This window comes from Anopheles gambiae, chromosome 3 (assembly GCF_943734735.2).
Source record: "Anopheles gambiae chromosome 3, idAnoGambNW_F1_1, whole genome shotgun sequence".
In the NCBI taxonomy this organism is placed as follows: Eukaryota; Metazoa; Arthropoda; class Insecta; order Diptera; family Culicidae; genus Anopheles; species Anopheles gambiae.
The window spans coordinates 80,863,500-80,884,092 of NC_064602.1; the positions used below are offsets into that span (position 1 = coordinate 80,863,500).

General features: G+C 44.5%; 1 protein-coding gene across 2 annotated transcripts in view; it reads right to left on the reverse strand.

Annotated features, from left to right (window-relative positions):
* LOC1278317 (uncharacterized) overlaps positions 1–20,593 on the reverse strand; it is a 213,707-nt gene that overhangs the window by 166,361 nt on the left and 26,753 nt on the right. For both annotated transcript variants that reach the window (XM_061663134.1, XM_061663133.1), the window contains exons 2-3: positions 14,337–17,037; positions 11,488–12,704 (exon numbers count right to left, since the gene is read on the reverse strand). In XM_061663134.1, coding sequence (XP_061519118.1) covers positions 11,488–12,704; positions 14,337–16,723 — 3,604 coding nt within the window. In that variant the 5' untranslated portion in view covers positions 16,724–17,037. The remainder of the gene's footprint in view (positions 1–11,487; positions 12,705–14,336; positions 17,038–20,593) is intronic.

Genomic DNA, 20,593 nt, shown 5'->3' on the forward strand with positions numbered 1-20,593 from the left:
AATGAGCTGAACGTTAGCAAAAAAGTGCATCAGCACCGTGTTTCACATTGCCGCATGACCGCACCGTAGCCGAGTGCCAATATGCACCAAACTGCAGCAGCAACAGAAACAACAGAAGCACCAGTAGTAAACGACAACTAACGACATCTGCTGCTTCGAAATGCAATTGCATCCAATAGACAAGGGGGAAAATAAAAACAATACATTTCCTGCCAATAAAACACTGCCACTGTTCGAATACGTGCGCACGGGGCAAGTGAATACGACACACACGTGTACACTACCGGTATAGGATGCACCGACGACGAGCACCCACCGCTTGTACTACGATGAAACGATGCTCCATACACACCAGAACGATGGTGTTGCATTTTGCCGTGTCATTTACGGTCCACATCCACTCTCTCCAATACAGTGGCCACCTCCGCCCGCTACATATACGCTACCCATGCATATATGCTCCCTTCGATAGGTGGGAGTTTAACGAAAAAGAATTGAAATTGCTTCCATTCTCGCCAGTATCACTCAAATCAATTTACGGCCAATTTTCCGAAGTGAAACTCTTGCAATGGTGCAACGGTTGCAGTGTGGCAGTATGACCCCACATCATATGGCAGCGGTTTGAGAAGCTGGAAATAAAAGTCCAATGTACTATTCTCCTAAGGCTAAACGAGCCAATGCTTATTAAACCGTCCGTTCTAGGGTGACACTTGTCGGAATGAAACATTCACAAACGATCGCTTCGGAAGTGAAAAGATAGTAGAAAGCAGGTCAATATAGTACAAATTATTCTTCAAATTTCTAGAAGCATAAAGAGCTTCACTTGGCATACATTAAATTAAAGGCAACCAAACTTCTCTTCATACTCCTCAAAGAAGCTTAGATTCTACAGGACTTGAATATGATAGTTGGTAGGAAAATCACAGGACCATTCAGATTTAAAAAAGGGCCAAAACTTGCTACAAAAGTCGTTCTGTCAAATGTGCAACAGCTGTATTTACCATTACCTTCCTAGCTCCTTCATACTAGCCTACAACTTCTGCTAAACTTCTTCTAAAATCCCGACGAGAATTTGGAATTTGCACACGCGGTACACCGGGGTAAAAATTTAACGGTAAAGTGTACTTTTGCAAACAGTAAAAGGTGTGAATTTCCTTAAACCATTCCACACCACAGCACCAAAAACACCAAAAACAAAAACATGCTGCCGAGCGTGCATACCAAACTTCGGTGCCGACAAATGCAAATGCCTTCCTGCACTTCCTGCTAAGCGAAAAACAACGAAAAACAACGAAACACACACACAACGAATGGATACATTTCCAAAAGCATCGTTTAAGATGCAATTTGCTTCTGGGAATTGCCAGCCACTCCTCGCTACTCGGCCTTAAAGCGGGAGCACCTTTTGCTTGTGGAAAATACGATTATTAATGGCTGCTGTAGGATGCTGTGTTACCCGTTGCTGTTGGCAGCGATGTCACAAAGCGGTTTTGCTTGTGCTGTGCTGCACACACGTGTACTGGGTGGATTTTTGGCATCCCCGGAAAGGTTTGAAGCATTTGGTTAAGCATTGCTCCTACACATGTGCAGCTGTACCAGCGGTTGTATGCATTTTTCATGTTAAGTGGGTACCACCCCCCGGCGGCTCAAGACAAAAGGAGATTCGAGGGAAATTTCTAGCTGTGTGGCGATGCATTTTCACCGTAGAAATTTTACAAACTAATTTCACGAACAAGCGCTTTTGGGTGTGCCTGTTCTTCTGGAAACAAAGACAAATGAGCGGTGGTTTCGGCAACAGGCGCGCTCTTTGTTTCCTCGTGGCGTTTAGGGGAGAATTTGTAGAATGATGTGTGCAGCATTGATTTAAAATTAAAGCCAGAATATTATTATCTACTCATTCCATATTTTCATGCTGAGTATATTAAAGTATTTTAGGCAACGAACTAAAACCTACGCATGAAATGTGATTATATCAGGCGATACGCGAGTACTTTGACATTCAAAATTAAAATACTAAAACAAGTTGCAATTTTGACGGCGTGATTATTTATCACTAAATATCTGGTTATAATATACGAATTACCAAAAACCAAAGAGAATTGAGAATACCTGTTGTGTCCTTTGCGCCATTCAATTTGCTACTGGTTATTCAAAAGTCTTGAGTTCATTTCAATCACTTCATTATAGAGTTCATTTTGCTATCCTAATTTATTCCTACGAGTTCATTTCTAGCTAACCTGCATTCATTTATTTTTCCGAACTGACTTTTTCATTTAACTTTGTTTTTAATTTATTAAATTTTTAGCAAAAATGTTTGTGGAATAATTTTAAAGTTGAGCATAAATAGTCCAAACAGTGCCGATCATTTGTTTCAATTGTTTCATAATCACTATTTCTGAGGATGAAACTATTTCGTTATATAAACATTTAGCTCCAAGCTTATGTTTATGAAAACCCATGGACCTAGACTAGACTTATGGATGATTAGCTATATTACGTAGCTAGACCCTGTCAACCTTGTCAAGAGACAATTCGAGATGAAATCAGTTGCTATGAAAATATAATATTTTTAGTAGTAACACCAGATTTCCTTTAAGTATATCCACGTCTGATTTAAATATGAAAAACAGCGGCAAATATTTTATAATGATCGAATTAGCTCAAGAAAAGGATTAATCAATGATTCCGGAAAAAAATCCAATAATACACAAGTATGACATTTAGTATTTGTCCAAATAAAATCGAGAGACGTTCAATTAGGAAATCAAATGGACTACTCTAATACAGAGTTTTCCTTGTCACTTTCGAATACGCACATAATTATTCACCACATTCAAGATGTTTTCCAACAGCTGTCAAATGGAATTTCAGTTTTAACACATGATTTTCAACACATAACAAAGAACTGTCAAACTCAACCCAGCTTGAGTCATGTTTAAAAACATATTGAACAAATTAAAAATTATAATGACGGAAATAAAATATCAGATTTATGTGGATTAACTTGTGGCACGCGATGAATAACAATGGTTACATTCGAACGTAACTTGGAAAACCCTGAAAACGCTGACTTGACAATCTACGAGATTTGTAGTTTTAGAACAACATACTTCATTAAAATTGCTGATTTACTTTAAATTTCCACAAGACAATCTATTTTAAAGCTTATCAATAAAATGATTCTCAAACTTCATTATGCTGCATCGTACGATAGTGCATTTATTAATAAACATTCATAACCCGATAAGCTTCCTTCAAATTCAAACAAAGATGAACAGCCCCAGGAGTCCTGAAACCGTTTCTCTGCACCAGCGCACAGAACCGCATCAAGTAAACCGAATAAACATACTTGCCACACTTCCACTGTCCTACTGCAAGTAAGCCCCATTCAAGATGTTCATCACACAAAAGTACTTTCCATACCGTGCGGTAATCTTTCAAACCAACTAAACTTACACTACACATATCGATGGCAGGGGGAGCAGCCATCGTGCCCGGCTGAACTTCTTTACCATGTCAACCGCCTGCCGCGCCATCACACATCCCATGCCACACGCAAAAGGAGAAGTTTTGCAAAGTTCCTAACACGGAACCAAGCGCACCAAGTGTGCCTCCGACTGTTATTTTTCGCGAATATAGATCTTCTGCACGCCCGCCGTAGAGTCTTCCGCTGTGAAGTGGAAGTGTGATCCGAATGTACTTTTCGGGCAGCGCAAAAATCCCCCTGGGTTACACGTTCCAGGGCGGTCGCCCTTGGGAACAAAACTTAGCGTCGCTCGACAAGCAGACTCTCTGTCTTTGCATAGGTCCGATACGATCTGGCACCAACTTGCTCCTCTTGCGGCGGACTCACTGTGAGCTGTGCGGTGTGGTGGTAGTCTAACACACTTCAAAATTCAATTCCCTCGCCAAGTAACATTTTACTGATCGTACGTGACGGACAAGGGTAGGAAACTTTCGGTGCACATAACTCTTGCCCTCTCCGCACACAGGCCTCATCCATCACGCAAAAGGGTCGAATATCGCATCCAAAGTGAGAAGAGCAACAAAAAAACAATAAAACCCCACAGAGCAGAGCATTTGTTTGAGCGAGTGCAAAACTTTCTGCACGCCATGGTGGGACGCCACCGAAAACGTCATTGTTTACATTTCCATCTTCTTCACAAATCCCGAGACACCACAAATGCTCAATTTTTTTTTTTTTTTTTTTTGATTCCCGGAAGCATCCCCAAGTCAGATGTTTCGACGGGCTTTTATGGTAACCCTTGTGCCATGTTGCGAATGTTGCGGTTTGTACAAACAGCATCAGCAAAAGAAGAAGAAAAATACTGGAAAAAAGACACTTCAACTATTCGCGGGCGTGCGGAAAGAGTAGTTTGAAGTGTTCCCTCAGAAAACTGTGCGAAACAATAAAGGATTCTATCCGGCGTCGTATCCGGGCAGGATGGGTACGCGGCGCCCGAGGGATCAGCCCCGAGAAACCGCTTCACTGATCAATTTACTTTCCCGTTAGTAGTAAGTTTTGATTTATCAACTTCCCGAGCGCCACGGAACGTCGTGACCGGGGAACTGATCCGTACCTTCCGTGCTTTACTGAAGGGGTGGTAGAAAAAAGAGCAAACACACAATCCAACCAGCTCGCTTTTTTGTGTATTTTTAGCCCGGGGTTTTTGCAACTTTCGTGCATGCCTCCGCATGCAACCCGAACCGAAGTCAAACAAACACATCTACTTTTTGGTCCTCACTCTCACTCGGTCTTAACCTTGCGCAGCACCCGTTGGGCATGCTGGCAATCTGAGGTCACCGCTTAGTGCCTGGTGGAAGAAAAAAAAAACAACCAAACACAATATACCCCATTTCCAAGGAGGTTTTGGCGTATGTCGTGCACAACCCACAGCACTGGGGTTCAACTTTTCTCACCTTCTCTGCTCGTTTTATTAGACAACAACTGATTTAGTTTGGTTTAGCTAAACCACCGTGTGTGTGTGTGTGTGTGTGTGTGTGTGTGTGTGTGTGTGTGTGTGTGTGTGTGTGTGTTTATCCACCGTACCGTTATGTGTACTGGAATTCAATCAAATTCATCATACTGGAGAAAGATTGGTTGGAACAAGGACGCTATTGGAAAAGTCCGAAATTAGGAAAACTTTTAATTGCAAACAGTTTTCCCCGAAGGGTGGTCGGTAAAGCTTGGTAAAACGAAAATGGAAAGGATTGCGCTATGCTGCAAGGTAAACTAAGAGCACACAACAGTATCAACAGTATCCCTTTTTTCCGATAACTGGTCAGTTACGAGCTTGTTACACAAGCTGCCTAAGTGGAAATGCCTCGTTGGGATTAGGTAATGTTATCCTCGGTATGCATCACAGTGCTGCTAAATTGTTTGCATGAATTCCGAAAATAGGAGGCGAAATATAAGCTTTTTTAGAGTTGTTGTTGCAGTCACGGGATCAATACCAGGTGAGGTTTAATTAAGTTGATACTAGGAACGATTGAACCCATTAGATTAAGCGATATAGCTATTCAATGTTGAGCTACTCAAGCTACTCAAAGGTGCATTTGTGTAGATGTTAGGGATTTGCAGCTAGGATGTCTTCAGATATTGAAGAGGGCATGTCTTTAGGTATTTATGCAGTAGCTCAATCTGGAGTTATACTTAGATATAATATCTTACATTCTTTTTCTGAAAATGACAACAGGAATGATTTTACCAACCTTTGATTTATCATATGGATTTCCAGTACAGAACTGATGAACTCGCAGATCATGTGAAGAATATTTATAAAATAACTTCAAAATTCCTAAAATCTTTTCCCTGATTTTTCAATACATCGAATTCTAAAACTCAAACTAGCAGGAAATAGAAATGTGAGGTTTTAGATCCCCGGTTCCATCCCATACAAATTGCTGTCAAGTCACCGTGCACGATGAGACATCAGCATTGCTTAGCAATAACTTTTACTTCTCATGTCCTGGCCAACGGTGCTGGTACACGATTACAAGATGTATGCAATGACCGGTCAATGTAAGCATCAGAAGGTCTTCTCGAATTTTCAAAAAGCAAATAATGGGATGCTCAACTTAATTGTTACAGTTTGTATGTTCCAAGAACTTAAGATTAGTTTTGCTGCTTTTTTGGATAAGAAATAGCGACCAAAATTAAAAAAAAAAACATTATAGCCCAAACAATTAACTGATCTGCTAGTACCCTTACAAATGCCTTAAATGTGTAAATACAGTTGTTTACAAAAATAATGTTTTTCGATCAGTATCCAACATTTCTCTAAATATTAAAGAGAAACTAATTGACTTGAAATATTGTTCAGATGTTTTTTAATGTTGTTTTCTTCTCCTTGTCGAGAGCTTTCAAAGAAAGTATAGTTTGATTTGGAGTTTATTATAAAAAATGACCAAATTATAGTCAAAACTCACTATGATACTTTTAACGTTTGCAATTTGAACTGTTCCAAGAGAACAAATCCGAGAGATAACCGTAGTAGCAAAACTCAAAATCTCTATAATTCAAAATACCTTCTACTTCCCCGTGAATTCCCGTCTATCGATCGAGAAACAGTACTACAGCACAACAACAGATAATTCCTTCTACATTTTGGTACACCTGTGATTACTTCGCGAGAAGTATGTTTAACGAGATTCCTCTACTTCCAAAACAGTAAAAACAAAGAATAAACAAAATCCCTCCTATTAATCATTCAACACAAAAGTATTACTATTTGTTCAAACAAAACAACAAACTACTTGTCGCCAATTGGCAAACACCACTCCGTACATCTTCCACAGAAGATATCTCAAGTTCAACCCTTTTCTTTAGCAGCTTTTGCACAGCAACTACTACAGAGCATGCAGGGCTGTGCACGTAAATACGTAAATACGATGAGCAGGAAAATTGAAAAATATAAATCTCTTTATGTTTATTTTTCATAACGAGATGCTGATTAAACTAGCAACCGCCGGGACCGGGCCCCGCCACGCGCTAGGAAACAATGAAAGGGATAAAATACGGTATTGGAGTGAGGAGGGAACAAGAAGCAGGAGGACACTATTCGCCTGCGCCAAGACCACCGCAACAACACTGTCGGCAGAAACCGGCCGCACAAAAGGATCGTCTTTAGCGCAAAAGGCAAATCATGCTCCAAAAAGGACGACCGGGGCGGGAAGGTTTTGGTAGGTAAGGGGGCGCGCCATTTGGATGTACCACAAATGGCACGTTTTGTAGCCGCACAGCGCACCATTGTTGCACCGTACTTCTGGATGAAAGATTTTATGATTTAATATCTGCCGGAGGAGAAGCTTCTCCTTTGTCAAGCGTCGGCGTTTCTTTTGCTGCAAAGTAGAAATAGCGAGTGAGAGCGCGCGCGCGGCAGGAAATGAATGAAAATGGCAAAGCATCATTTGATGGTGCTGAAATTCATTCTTTTCTTCGTGTCACGATAAAACGATATCGTTTCGTGTAAGTATACATTCTTTCGTCCGGAGTTGCGAAACGACTTCCTATTTAACTCTTCAATTCCATCCCTTTCGTGTTGTGATCTTATTCTGCATTCCCATTGAATGGGTTTCCGTCTGGCAAAGGTCAACACACACACAAAAAAGTGCACTACATTCCTAGCATTACCCAGGCGGCGCATGCAGCGGTGCCCGTAGGAATGCGTCAATTGGGAATATCTGCTCCCCTGCGCCTGAGGGAGAAATGTCAATTTCACTTTCATGCCTACACACTGCCAACTGGAGCGTAGTGTTGGTGAACGTGATTGTTTTTAGGTTTTTCTTTTTCTTTTGCTCGAAGCATTATGGCTTTTCTTCACAAGGTACATAACAACCTTAACACGAAGCACCAACCACCAATGTCGATCAGGACACATCAACGGATTGATTAGTTAATTCGACTCGTCCGTTGCTTTCTCCACGGGCACGGTGGACTTCTAGCTAAACTCAGCTGACACTGAAAATGCCAACCGAACTGGGAAACCAGAAAAGGGAAACCGATCTTACCCCATGCCTCCCATTGAAGGTTGCTACTAATTTTCGCCACAAACAAACACCAAAACCCCAAGCCCTGCAAGCTCCGCACAGCCGAACAGATAGAACATGACGCTACTTTTCGAGCGTGTTGTGCGCGGTGGAAGGTTCCTACCAATCTTCCTGCCCGCTGTCCGTCCCTTCCCGTAGAGGCTCTAAATTTTTTCGACGTTATCGACAGCTTGGCGTGGTACGAGATTGACAGGCGACGACACTAACACGAATCGGAGTGCACGAACACAAAGAGAGGGAGAGAGAGAGGCTGCCCAACACAAGACCGCACCCAGGCGACAAGACGTCCTAAAACCGAGGCGAGGAATTGCAGTCGAGTTGACAAACAACCGTGCGTCTCCTTGCCGTCTTCCTATCAAACCCCCTCTTTCGTTCAGCGGCAGGCTCCAGTTGGGATGGAAAAATGCAGGAAAACAAATTAAACTACCACCAATCATTTCGTGCCACTCAAGCCCCAGCTGCCATTGACCTTTTTGGTGAAGTTGGAGAAACAAATTTAGCGCGCCGCTCTTTGCTTCACAGGATGGACATTTTTTGCTGGAACAAGATTGAAAAAAAGCACCTTGGCAGCTCTTTTACGCTGAAATGAAAAATTTCCATTCAAAATAGGTGATAAATTAGGCGGTGAAGTGTGGTTTAGTCCGCAACGTAGCTTAATTCCAATGCTGAACATTCAAAACTTTTATTGCTATGTTAGCGATAAAAGTCAAACAGAGCAGAGCTGGAGAGCTTTTTTCAATAATTAGGTCAGATTCGAATAAATAAAGTGATTTACATTGTACACAGAATATTGAAAAATTAGTTTCGTATCCTGGTCACGGCACCGAAGCTTAGGATATGTAGCGAAAAAAATGAGTGAAAATATTGTTTTGCTTGTTTTCAAATACGAAGGATTAATGAAATCATGACCATCAAAATATAATAATGGCAATGGGGGAATATTAAAATAAACTTTGGAACTATTGAAGCTATAAACTTGTAGCTTTAATGAGGCCAAGATTGGTAAATCCGTTTCATATCCTGTTCAAGGCATCAATATTGAGATATTCTCTGCAATTCTATATTAAAGTCAAATAGTTTGATTGGCGATTCGAATAATCAGCAAATTCATGATCAAAATAAACTGTCGAACTTTCGAAACTACAAAATAATAATTTGTAGCTTTAATGAGGCCAACATTGGTATCTCCGTTTCATATCCTGGTCACGGCACCAATATTAAGATATTCTCTCCAAATCTATATTACAGTCAAATTATTTGATTTTCGATTAGGATAATCTCGCATTTCAAGGTATTTTTAAAGCATTAAACAATTTGTGTAAGGTTTTGAACATTAACCATTACTGCTATCGAAAGTCCCCAGATCGCTAAAATGATTAAAATAATACATATAAGCAAAAACAACATAATAATCTCTTTCTATACCACTCATCTTGGCTATTCTAGCCACACGGCTATCACGGAACATCTTTCCTGATAAATCTAAAATCTTTAGACCTTTAGAAAGATTGCAAAAATGATCATTTAATTAATTAACAACATAAAATAATCTAAAATTAAGAAACACGTCACACAGCTAAGATCATCACACGTCTTAGAAAAGCTGACATCACCAACGGCTAGCAAAATCTCCTTCACAGAAGCTCTGCTTACAATAAGCTAAACTGACGTTTGAAATCCGGCAACACACGGGGCTTCCTCGGGGCTAAAGCGAACAAAAATCCCATTCCCAACCCGACAACAACAAGAACGACAGATGTTCCGTTTGGCAAAAGAGAGGCGAAAGAAAGCAACGTTCCTTTCCTTTTTGCTTTCCACAGATTAATTCCCAATATTTGTACATCACCCAAGACAAATCCGACGGAGCAGCAGTGACCTCTTCCTGCTTTACGCTTCCAGCTAGTTTTAGTGTCACACAAGAGTGTGCACTAATTGTCCCACATTTGGAAAACAGGAGATACCGACTGAAGGAAGAAGGATTTTCTGTTACAAATCCGACATCATTCAACACCATCCAGTCTGCACCAACCGTAGGATGCGCTCTCGAACTGCACAATCACACTGACGTTGACTAAAGTAATGGATGAAGTCAATGCACTGGTGCCTTTCTTGTGCGACACTTTTCAGCCACACCTTCGCAAAGATCTTGCCTTTTTTTCTGCTAGCTCATAAGCTTGCTACGAGGATGTGAGGTATTTCTAGTAAAATGGCAAAAATAAATTTCCCCACCATTTCAAGCTGAACCTACAAGCATCCCCTGCGAACAAAGAAACGATAGACCACCATTTTAAACACCTTCCCGCGTCTAGTGGGTTATTGCAGACTTCCCAGCCGTACCACGAGGAAGCACTCCAACCGTGAATAACCGAAACCGCCACCACACGAAGGCTGCTGTAGCTAGGAGCAAAGGAAAAGCGTCTTTCCATCAGGCGCCTGAACCATTTTTCAAAAACCGGGCGCCCGCGCGCGCTCCGCTACGGCTCATATTTATCAAATGTCAAAAACTTTAATTGCTCGTTTCTTTCCCGACGCTCGTAGTCTCCGTACGAGCACGGGCGACGAATGTGTGGCACACGATTTGACATTTTGCATCCGAGCGCTCGCCCAGCCCTCGGATTGGGGGCTACAAAACCCGTTCAAAAAAACGACGTCAAACCCTCTTTGCTACATGGAGCACACGCGCCTGCCACAGATGTAGGACGACATGCTGATTTTGCGTGATCTTGCCCACTAAATCTGGACGACCTTCTCTGCCTCTCGGCTCCCTCCGCTGTGTATCGTGTGACATTCCCACCAAAGCCCGCAGAAAGCTTTCGTTGCGTTTGTGTTTTCTCCACCGGAGAAAATATCATTTCCCATTTAAGCCGCCTTCACTCGCACGATGCTGATGGCGTATGGCTGTTTATCAGGCGACTCTATTTCCAAGTCGCTGCCGACCGCGATAATGAAGTCATTTGTTTGCGGTGTGCATCTTTGGACCCGCGAGGAGTGCGCTAGCAGCTCCAATATTCCGCGTGTTTGAAGGTATTGAGTTTTGCAACGTTATCACAGCTGCAATCGACCTTCCCGATTTTGTGACCTTGTGAGGACGCCAACCTCACCCATTCTCCTTCCCCTTGTCGAATGCGTCATATGTGCACTCAATCTAAACAACCGTTCAGACACGCAAAAGGGGCCGGGTGACATTACAGTAACACCTCGTTTAAATTAATTGCCCAAGTGCGAGCGGGGCGCGCGCTCGTAACAACCGCGTTATCTTATCGCAACCCACCGTCAGCAGCGGGGCAGCAGCGCAGTGTAAAGAAAGCTTGCAAACAAATTCACCAACCGGACACAACACAAACTGGAAGGTGGGTGCTACATCATTCGTTTCCTGTAAAGTTCTTCACACCCAAAACCCAAAAAATCCCCGTTTTTATACGCTGCAAACTCACTTACCTTGTTCTGTTGGATGTATTTCGGTTCCTGGTTCCTGCTTCGTCTCCTTTTCATCCTCAACCACAACCGCATCACCGCGCTGCTCCTGTTCCTCTGCGGCAGGCGCAGCAGGTGTAGCAACACTTTCCACTACGACATCACCGTCCCCATCATCACTGGGTGGGTCCACCAACGTCTTCACTTCAGCACTCACATCACCATTTTCCAACGGTTCCAGCAGCACCTTCACATCACCTTCCTCCACCTCCATCTCCTCCTCACTCACAGCGCGCTCAATGCCAACAATGATTCGCTCATGAATCTGTTGTATCTGCTCCGAACTGTCCTCGACGTCGAGCGGTTCGACTTGCGCTTTGACCAGCTCCTCAAAGTCACTCTCAACGGTATCGCCTACGACGATGTCTACGTCACCACAGAACGCGTCAATATTGCTGCTGCTATTGTCCGCGTCCACTGCCTCCAGCTCCCCGCTGGCGGTCGTTTCGTTTGCGCTCTTCGCTGGCACACTTCCTGCATCACTGCTGGGTTCGTCCACAGTATCCATCTGCATCTGCTCCACCTCACCGGCGGTTCCAGCCGATGGTTGCTGCTCCATCGGTGTTTCAATCGCTTCCGGAACTTGGTGCGATGTCTCTACACCTCCGTTAACGTGCTGTGTGACACTACCGTCCACGCAGGTGCCGGTCGGCTCAATCTCGCCCCCACTCACTGGGATCAGCACGGGATCAGCGGCCACCTTCTTATCAGCGACTGTGTTGTTGTTTACCTTTTCATCCGACTCTGTGCGCTGTTCGCCCTCGTCCGGCTGGACCATTCTGGATTCCACTTGCTGCAGCTTCTTCATGCCGTTGTCCGATCGCCGCTCGATCGTACCGCTGTCCACTTCGAGCGAATCATCCGAATCGACTGCATCTTGATCCTCTTCCTCCTCCTCTTCTCCTTCATCCAGCAGCGATACCTGATCACCGTTCACGGAGTCTTCCGGCTCTCCAGCTTCTGCCATCTGATTCCGGTCGTTGCCGATATTTTCGCCGGCACTCATCATCGCCTCGATACGATGCCCTGTGATGACTATTTTCGTCGACGGTACGCTCGAATGTGGCAGCATCGGCGGCGGCGGTTCGTCATCGATCGGCGGCTTCTTCCTCTCCCGTTGCTGGTTGTTGTTCGTGTCGTTGATAACCGTTTCCTCCGCCGTGTTGATAATAACTATCGGGCTGCAAAACAGGGGAAAAAAATAAACGAAAGACCGAAATGTTTATCAGTGGCCGATACTTTTGGCGATACAGAACAAACACAAGCTGGCAATGCCAGCAGCATCAGCCAGTTGGGGTTGTTTTTATTGCACGAGCAAAGATAGTGTTGGTACGATAAAACTAATTCCAGGTATTGATCACGGTGGTGCGCCTGCAGGGTAGACAATGTGTGGTGCACAGCACAAGAGCCACGCGGATTGCCCTGATGGAACGAAGGTATGCAATCTGTTCTACACCGTAGCTTTTGGACTGTTCGACGCAGTAAAGAAAAGCTCACGAAAGCTTTCAAAGCGCCACACTGTGTGTTGCGCTTTGGACATATTTACACGGGCGGGATAAATCGAACTTGATTGCTCGTTTCTTCAATGTCTGCAATCCGATTGACTTGAAGATTGGAATATGTGAGTAAACTACAGCCAAATCAAAATTTTCTATGAAATCTTCGAATTGAATAAAATTGGATTTTAGCATTAATAATTGCGATAGCCCTATTCCAGACAACCACGCTACCCTTGGCACCCTACAGCTTTGGAGGTTTATAATTGTTGAACGCGTTATCCAATTGCGATGCAATATTCTAATATGAAGTAAATCAACTTAGTAGTTTAAATAACTGGGCATAGATTAGTTCAACTCGATTTTTATGTTATAGATTTCTATATTTGACAGCTGTTTTATTTGTTTTGAAAAAATGACAGAACATGAAAACATTTTTTCTCTCTACTTTACACAATTTTACATCAAAATAGCCCTTATGGTAATTAGAATTTAGAACTCTAATTGAAGTACTAATAGGATCTGTACATTGCAAGTCCAATTTGAAAAAAAATCAAATTTGTTCTAAAAGTTACTAAAAAGATAAAAGCGCTGCTTATGTGAGTCACATGAAAGTGTCAAACAAACACAATCCAAACAAATCGAAACTTCAGGGACAATTGCCAATGCGACTCGAATGTTAGAAAAAAAATATGTCAAAAATGCTAATTTTCTATTATGATCCGAAAAAAGAAATAAATCACGAACAAGTTTGTAGAGTACCGATTTTGTTTCCGTTAGTGTAAAGTAGTTTTGTTTGACAATTTTCTGTTTGATCCACATATTTGGCCCTAATGATAGGTTTCATTTGAATAAAATCCGTTACAGCTCACCTTATCACCAAATGGAAGCTCCATTGTGTTTTAAGCTACCCTTAAAAGAACTGTGGATTTTTTTTTTTTTTGTTAGACTTATCTCAGACAGTTATAATTACCTTAAGGACCATTTTTCTGTGAAAATTTTATAAAGTAATGGAAAAAGGTTTTTTACAATTCCTTATAATTATTTTTTAATTTCTAAAAATATCCATTCAACTTTGCAAAGTGCTATAAAACAAAAAACGATGACGAGTTGAATCGATCTATGGACAGTTCTAGAAACTAAATTAGTTGAATTACTTTTCACTACAATATTGCGTCGATATTGGATTACGCATACAAAAGCTATAAGCCTCCAATGTCGCTGGTTACACGGGAAGCCACCGTAGTTGGCTCAAATATGATCTGTTTTCGGTTGCCTGTGACAGGACTAAAATAATATTACATTATTAAAACCTACCCATTGTGCTGATGCTCCAGGGAGGAGAACTCCTCCTCCACCTCCCCAATCGGGGGCAGCAGGTTGGACGTCCAGGGGAAGTTAAAGTACGCCTCGGACGGCCCCCCGGACACAATCTCCGGCGGACCAAGCTTCTCCCCATCCTCATCACTGTAGCCGTCGCCGCTCAGGAACTGTTCCGGCGTGGTTGCCTCGCGCGACAACGAGCTGCTCGTCCGATCGTCCTCATCCTCCGACCGGCCGTACCGGCGCTCCTCCTCCTCCTCGTCGCTCGAGCTGCTCTCGATGTACGTGTGGTCCTCGCTCGACAAAATCTTGATGCACTTCCGCACGACCGCCTCCGACGGTGGCAGCTCGAACCGACCACCACCACCACCACCACTGCCTCCACTAACCAGCTCATCACCCTCCACCAACGCTTGGGACAGCTGCTCGCCACCGCCGTCGAACCGTACGGGCGATGCTGGCGGCGCTGCAATCGCTTCCATCTCTTCCTCGAGCGCTTTCAGCGGCACCGACACTTTCGGATGGAAATCGATCAACCGCGGCAGATCCGTTGCTGCCGGTGGCTGCTTCGCCACCGCTTCGACCGGTGGCGGCGCTTTCTCCTCGGCTGCCGCTTCCTCACCCCGCTCGGTCAGAGCGCACTCGTGTATCACTTCCGTTGCCTCCTGCAGCCAGCTCTGGACCGTGTTGAACTCGGACCCAAGCGGTGCGTTTACAACGGGTGAAGGCTCCACCGACGCTTGCTGCTGCTGCTGTGCACCGCCCGAACCATTCTGAGCGGGTTTGGCCGGCTTCAGGCGTGGTGGTGGCACGACGATCGGAATCGGGACAGGTATTGGTGCCCGCTTCTTCGGCTCCACTACCGCACCCTGTCTTGGTAGTGGACGTGGCGGCACTGCTGCAACGGTTTGTGCTTTTAGTTCGACATTTTCATACACCCCACTGCTCGGCTCGGTCGTTGCTGGTGGGCTAGCCGATTCATTGCCGCTCTGCTGCCTCGGACGACCTGCCACGGCGCCCCGGTTCAGTACCATATTCTCGTACGGCTGCACCGTCTGTATCGTAACGTTCTCGTACGGCCCGTACGGTACGGTGACGTTCTCGTAGTTGCGATTTTCGTCTACCTTCATGATGGTGACATTTTCGTACTCGCCGCCGGCAGCCGCGGGGACGGTGGGCTTCTCTGCCAGCACTTCCAGCTGGACCACGTTCGAGCCATTCGCTGCCGGCGGTGGCTTGAAGGTAAACAGGTTGGTCGTTTCGAACTTGCTGCTCTCGAGATTGAACTCTTGCTCGAGCAGCGTGAAAGGCTTGAGCGCTTTGGCCAGCTCCGCACTCTGCCCGATGCCGGCCGGGCCACCGTGCGACGGGATCGTGTAGTCCTCGGACGACAGGCTCGAGCAGATCGAGAACTTGTCCACCACGGTCGAGATGGTGCTGGCCGTATCGTCCGACTCCGAGATGAGGTCGCTGATGTCGTCGGCCGCGAAGAGATTGCTGTAGCTCTCCGCGTCTGGCGGCGGTGGTTCTGATGCCGCTGGGCCACTGTTTGCTTGCGCTGTGCCAGGCCCCTGTTTGCTTGGGGGACCTGCCGATGCGTCAGCCGCACTGGAAGCGTTCTGCTGCTCCACCGTCGCCTGTTTGCGCTTGTTTAGCTTTCGCGGTGGAACCGGTGGCGGAGGCGGTGGTGCACCTTTACGCTCTGGAATCTCACCACCACCGCCGCCGGCTCCTCCACCAACACCGCCATTCTCGCTCAAGCTAACACCACCGCCCATCGCTCCCATCGCGTCACCACCGTAAAAGTTCTGCACCTTGCCCTCGCCGTTCCGCACCAGCAGCTTGATGGCAACGTTGCTATCCTTCAGACACTTCACACACTCGATGCGCGTCATCCGACAAACGCTAACGCCGTCTATCTCCAGTATCTCGTCACCCTCGCGCAGATGGCCCCAGCTCGCCTGTACCCGGGACGCGGGACTGTTTTCCGCGCACGACTGTATGAACAGCCGCTGTATCTTCTCGTTGCTCTTGGTGCCGCCCTGAAACTTTAGCCCGAAGCCGAGCCGCTCGCCCGGCAACCGGTACACCAGCACCACTTCCGGTGCGCTCTGCTGCCGGCCATGCTGCCCATGGTTGATGGACAGCACCGTCACAAACTGTGAATCGTCCAGCGGCTCGTCCTGCTGCTGCTGTGCCATCGGTTGCTGCTCTGTGCAGCCGTTCGCCACCTTCGTCAGTCCGTTCAGGTTGCTCAGCTCGACGGCCCGGTCGGCGCTGGTGCCGCTGCTGGCGACAATCACGACCGGATCGATCGGTGGCGGCACGATCGGCGACAGCAGCTGATCGTCCACCGACACGACGGTTACGTACTTTTCCATCCTTCACTCTCGATTTTACTGCTGCTGGCCCCTCCGTTACGCTTCACCTGCCAACCGGGGCAATGAAGGCTTTACAAAATCGAATAGCGATTGTGTGATCCTCGGCTACGCACGAACGCGATACACGCGGCACGGGACGGTACAGTGGCACTTCGGAAGTTCAACCCGTTACTCGCAGCAGCAACACTACTCCGGTAGTGCAAAAGAACTGCTGCATTCGTCTGGTAAGCATAATCCGTGGTGGATTGCTAGCTGGCAGCCTTCCAACCGTTCGCTCCAATTCACTGCCGTTGCGTGTTCTTCTGGAGGATGATCTGAGGATTAGAGAAGAGAATTGAAAGGAATTACTTCAAGTGATGATTGACTAGGTTTGGGTTTAAAACGATAGTTGTGCTTCAGTTGTTATTCTTATCCTAGGTAAGCTATTGTTTGAATCCCAACTTTGAAGAACATCTGTTTTTTATTCATAAATTAACAGTTTATCTACTTATAGGATATCAGTAACTAAAGATTACAACTCCCAACATTACTTCAGTGTTTTTCAATTATGAGTATGTTGACCATCAAGTTAAGATGTATTTAATGGAGATCGTCTGTTGATAATCATCTTTATTGTAGAATGAATTACATCCAGATAGGCCCAATCATATAAGAGAAGATGCATTAGATGTCTACAAACCGAAATCCTTTCTTTATAGTTTGCTTGGTTCTCTGGATTTGAAAGATATGATCTATGCATTTGAAAGACTTGTGATAACCTCGTTCAAGATATACACATAAGTTAAATCCAATATGTAGTAAGTATGGTTTCTACGTATTCAGGTATATCTCGTCCTAAGAGTAAGAATTCAACTTCATTATTTTATCCCAGGAATTCGGGCTTCTAACAGAATTCCTTCTAAATCTAAGTTCTCTAAATCTAAATCAAAATCTAAGTGTAAAACACATCATAATATATTCGTTACTGAAGGTTTTGTCAAGGAACTTAACAGGAATTCAACAGAACCAATCAAAATTCTTGACATCGAAAATAATTTTGATGACATTCAGCGGCTCCATTAGCTTTATAACGCCTCAAAAATGACACTGAACATCCCAACCTACAAACGTACTTTGACCTTCACACCGGGCGAAAGTAAACCAAATCAACCCAGTTACACACCGAGACACACCAACGAAAGTGAAATTTCCCCCAACGAAGATTTCGACCCAAGCTTGCAAATGATCTTCCCCCATATACTCATCACCCGTGTGGGGTAGTGGGTGATTGGGTTTATCATAATTATTGACTTCCATTTTCAACGGCTTCCTTCCACCATGATCGACATATCGATTCTAGCGCAAATAGCCATGGACGATATCTCTCGGTGGAAATGCTGAGAAGGAGAAGAGTATCAGATGTTCTCCTCCTACCATCCACCATTGCGGAGCGCAATTTAGCCGTAACTCGCGCGAACAATTCAACCTATTACCGCTCATAAAGCCAGCTATCTGAGGCATCTTCCTTGGGACCGCGTGCCCATCACTCCACTCCTATTGCGGTGGTTTCTTCTCTCTATTCCGCGACCGTGTGCTGTTAGTGGAGTTGCCTACTAGGTACTACATAGGCCCGCGCAGCTAGCAATTTTGTTCATTTTGTTCAAGCGATACAAATTAGCGGCAGCGCAGAGAGATAGTGCCAATGATGCGCTCACTACAGCCCAGGCCTGGCAAGCGAAAGGAAAGTGGTATGCCGCATGGACGCTTCCCCCCCCCCCCTCCAGGCGCGCCGTATTGTTTGTTTGTTGTGTTCGCCGTTCGTTAAAATCGAAATTAAATGAATGGCCCCCGTGCGTTTGTGAGACCGTAGAAGATGGGTAAGACGGCGAGGGGGCCATCCGCGGTACACACGATACACGATGCCAATGAATGTTGATAGTATGGCACGGTGTACTAACATGTGCTTGAGGTAGTACTTCAATGCTGTGCTGATGTGCTATAAATTGGGGGAAATACTTGGCCGTATCTTGACCTTTCAGTATTTCTCCTGTCTTTTTGCTATAATCGAAGAGAAAGTGGAGATTCTAATTTATTTTTTTTACATTTCGCACTTTAAAGCATCACCAATAACCTCAGTTTGTGTTTATCTTCATTTCATTCATATCAAAACAGCTTTTTCACAAGTGGACGAATTCCATCAGAGTCTATTGTTATGGAAAGTTCTGGCTTATGGTTAAAAGACAGGGGTTTCAGGTGTTTTCATAGTCGTGAGAAACTTTTTTGACTCTTTCTTACGGGAAATAAACTATATGTAATAGGAATAGGTCTCAATTACACCATTTTTGGACAAATTTAAAGAGAATTTACAATGGGTGCACTAATATCCTATTCTAATCTTTGTTCACTTGCGGTAAGAAAGAGTCAAGAAAGTGAACCACAATTATGACCACCCTTGCAACATCCTGTAATAACATGTAACATCAATTCGCTCTTCGTCGATTTATACCTGTGCTGGTGATGTATTCTTGCTCAAATATGTTTTCAGAATAGATCTGATACTTACACAAATGCAAATAAATAAATGCGTCTTCTTAGTTCGTTCATGTGCCAATATCTACTCGAGTTGGCGAGTTGGCAGCAAGCCCCATTTATTTACAATTGTGACAACATATACTAGGCCAATGGTGGTCTTAACCACTAAAAGCGATGCATCTTTGACTGATCGGTGGTACCAGTTTGTAGAAGTAGGCGACTTCGATCCCTATATGCCTTGAACCCATGGCGGATATGTTGTTAGGTCCTAAGACTTCACGATTGTAGCCTGTAAGACCGGTATAATAGTGGACAGTTTAAATAAAAATAAAAATGGAATATTCTAGGAGTAACGGAATCGAAATTCCTGAAAGCCCAAATTGAAGATGGTTTGCCTTTGAATATGGAAGCCAATGAATGATAACCAATTCCTGATAAATTTCAATTACCAGTCTCTGTCACTATTCAAATTCTAAGTTGAACTCAATGACAACTCATTATGTCAAAAAAGAAAATAAGGATATTCGAACGAGATTTAGCCGCTTGAACTTGAGAGAATTAGCAAGCAGCTGAAGTTTCAAACTTTCGATTCTAAGATTTGAAAAATGATGTCATAAGACCATAAGACATAACAAAAATTACTCATAATTCAATGAATTAAACAATAAGACACTATAAAGCTCAATTCTATCTACTCAACAGCTGTATTACAGCAAACCAACACACCTGACTAACGATTCCAAGAGAACCATTGAAGAATCGTTTAGTGCCCATTCAAAATTGTCCTCCCAATTTCCACGTCAAACCATACCACACAGACGCAGCAACCTGATATTGGCCTAACTGATGGCTTATTCAATGCTCCGTTTCATATCACGCCAACATCTCGCGGGCACGTATCTCGATCACGATTACAATCACTCGAATCGTTGCCATTTCGAACGTAAACCGAACGCTTCAAATTACCTTTCTAATGACAACTTTACAGCCCACCGACTGTGCGCGATGATCACCGTTTCTCGGCTCAATCGCGCATCACACACACCCGGGGGTGAATTATTTTCACTTTTACTTCAACATGGTCGCATGGCTGGTGGACTTCTGGCTGGCAGGTGAAGGGTGGTGAAGCAAATCAAGAAGAGGAAAATGGGGGAGGGGTATTGGAATATGCTTGCCCCACCGATTAGATCATATCCGTTCGGAAAACGCTTCCGAAACGTCCGCGGAAAGGAGATGTACGTGTGTGCACCGGCGGACGAAACAAAACAAGCATCGCTCATTATCTGTGCTGGCGCATCTATGCACTGCCGACACACACACACACACACACACACACACACACACACACACACACGGTGT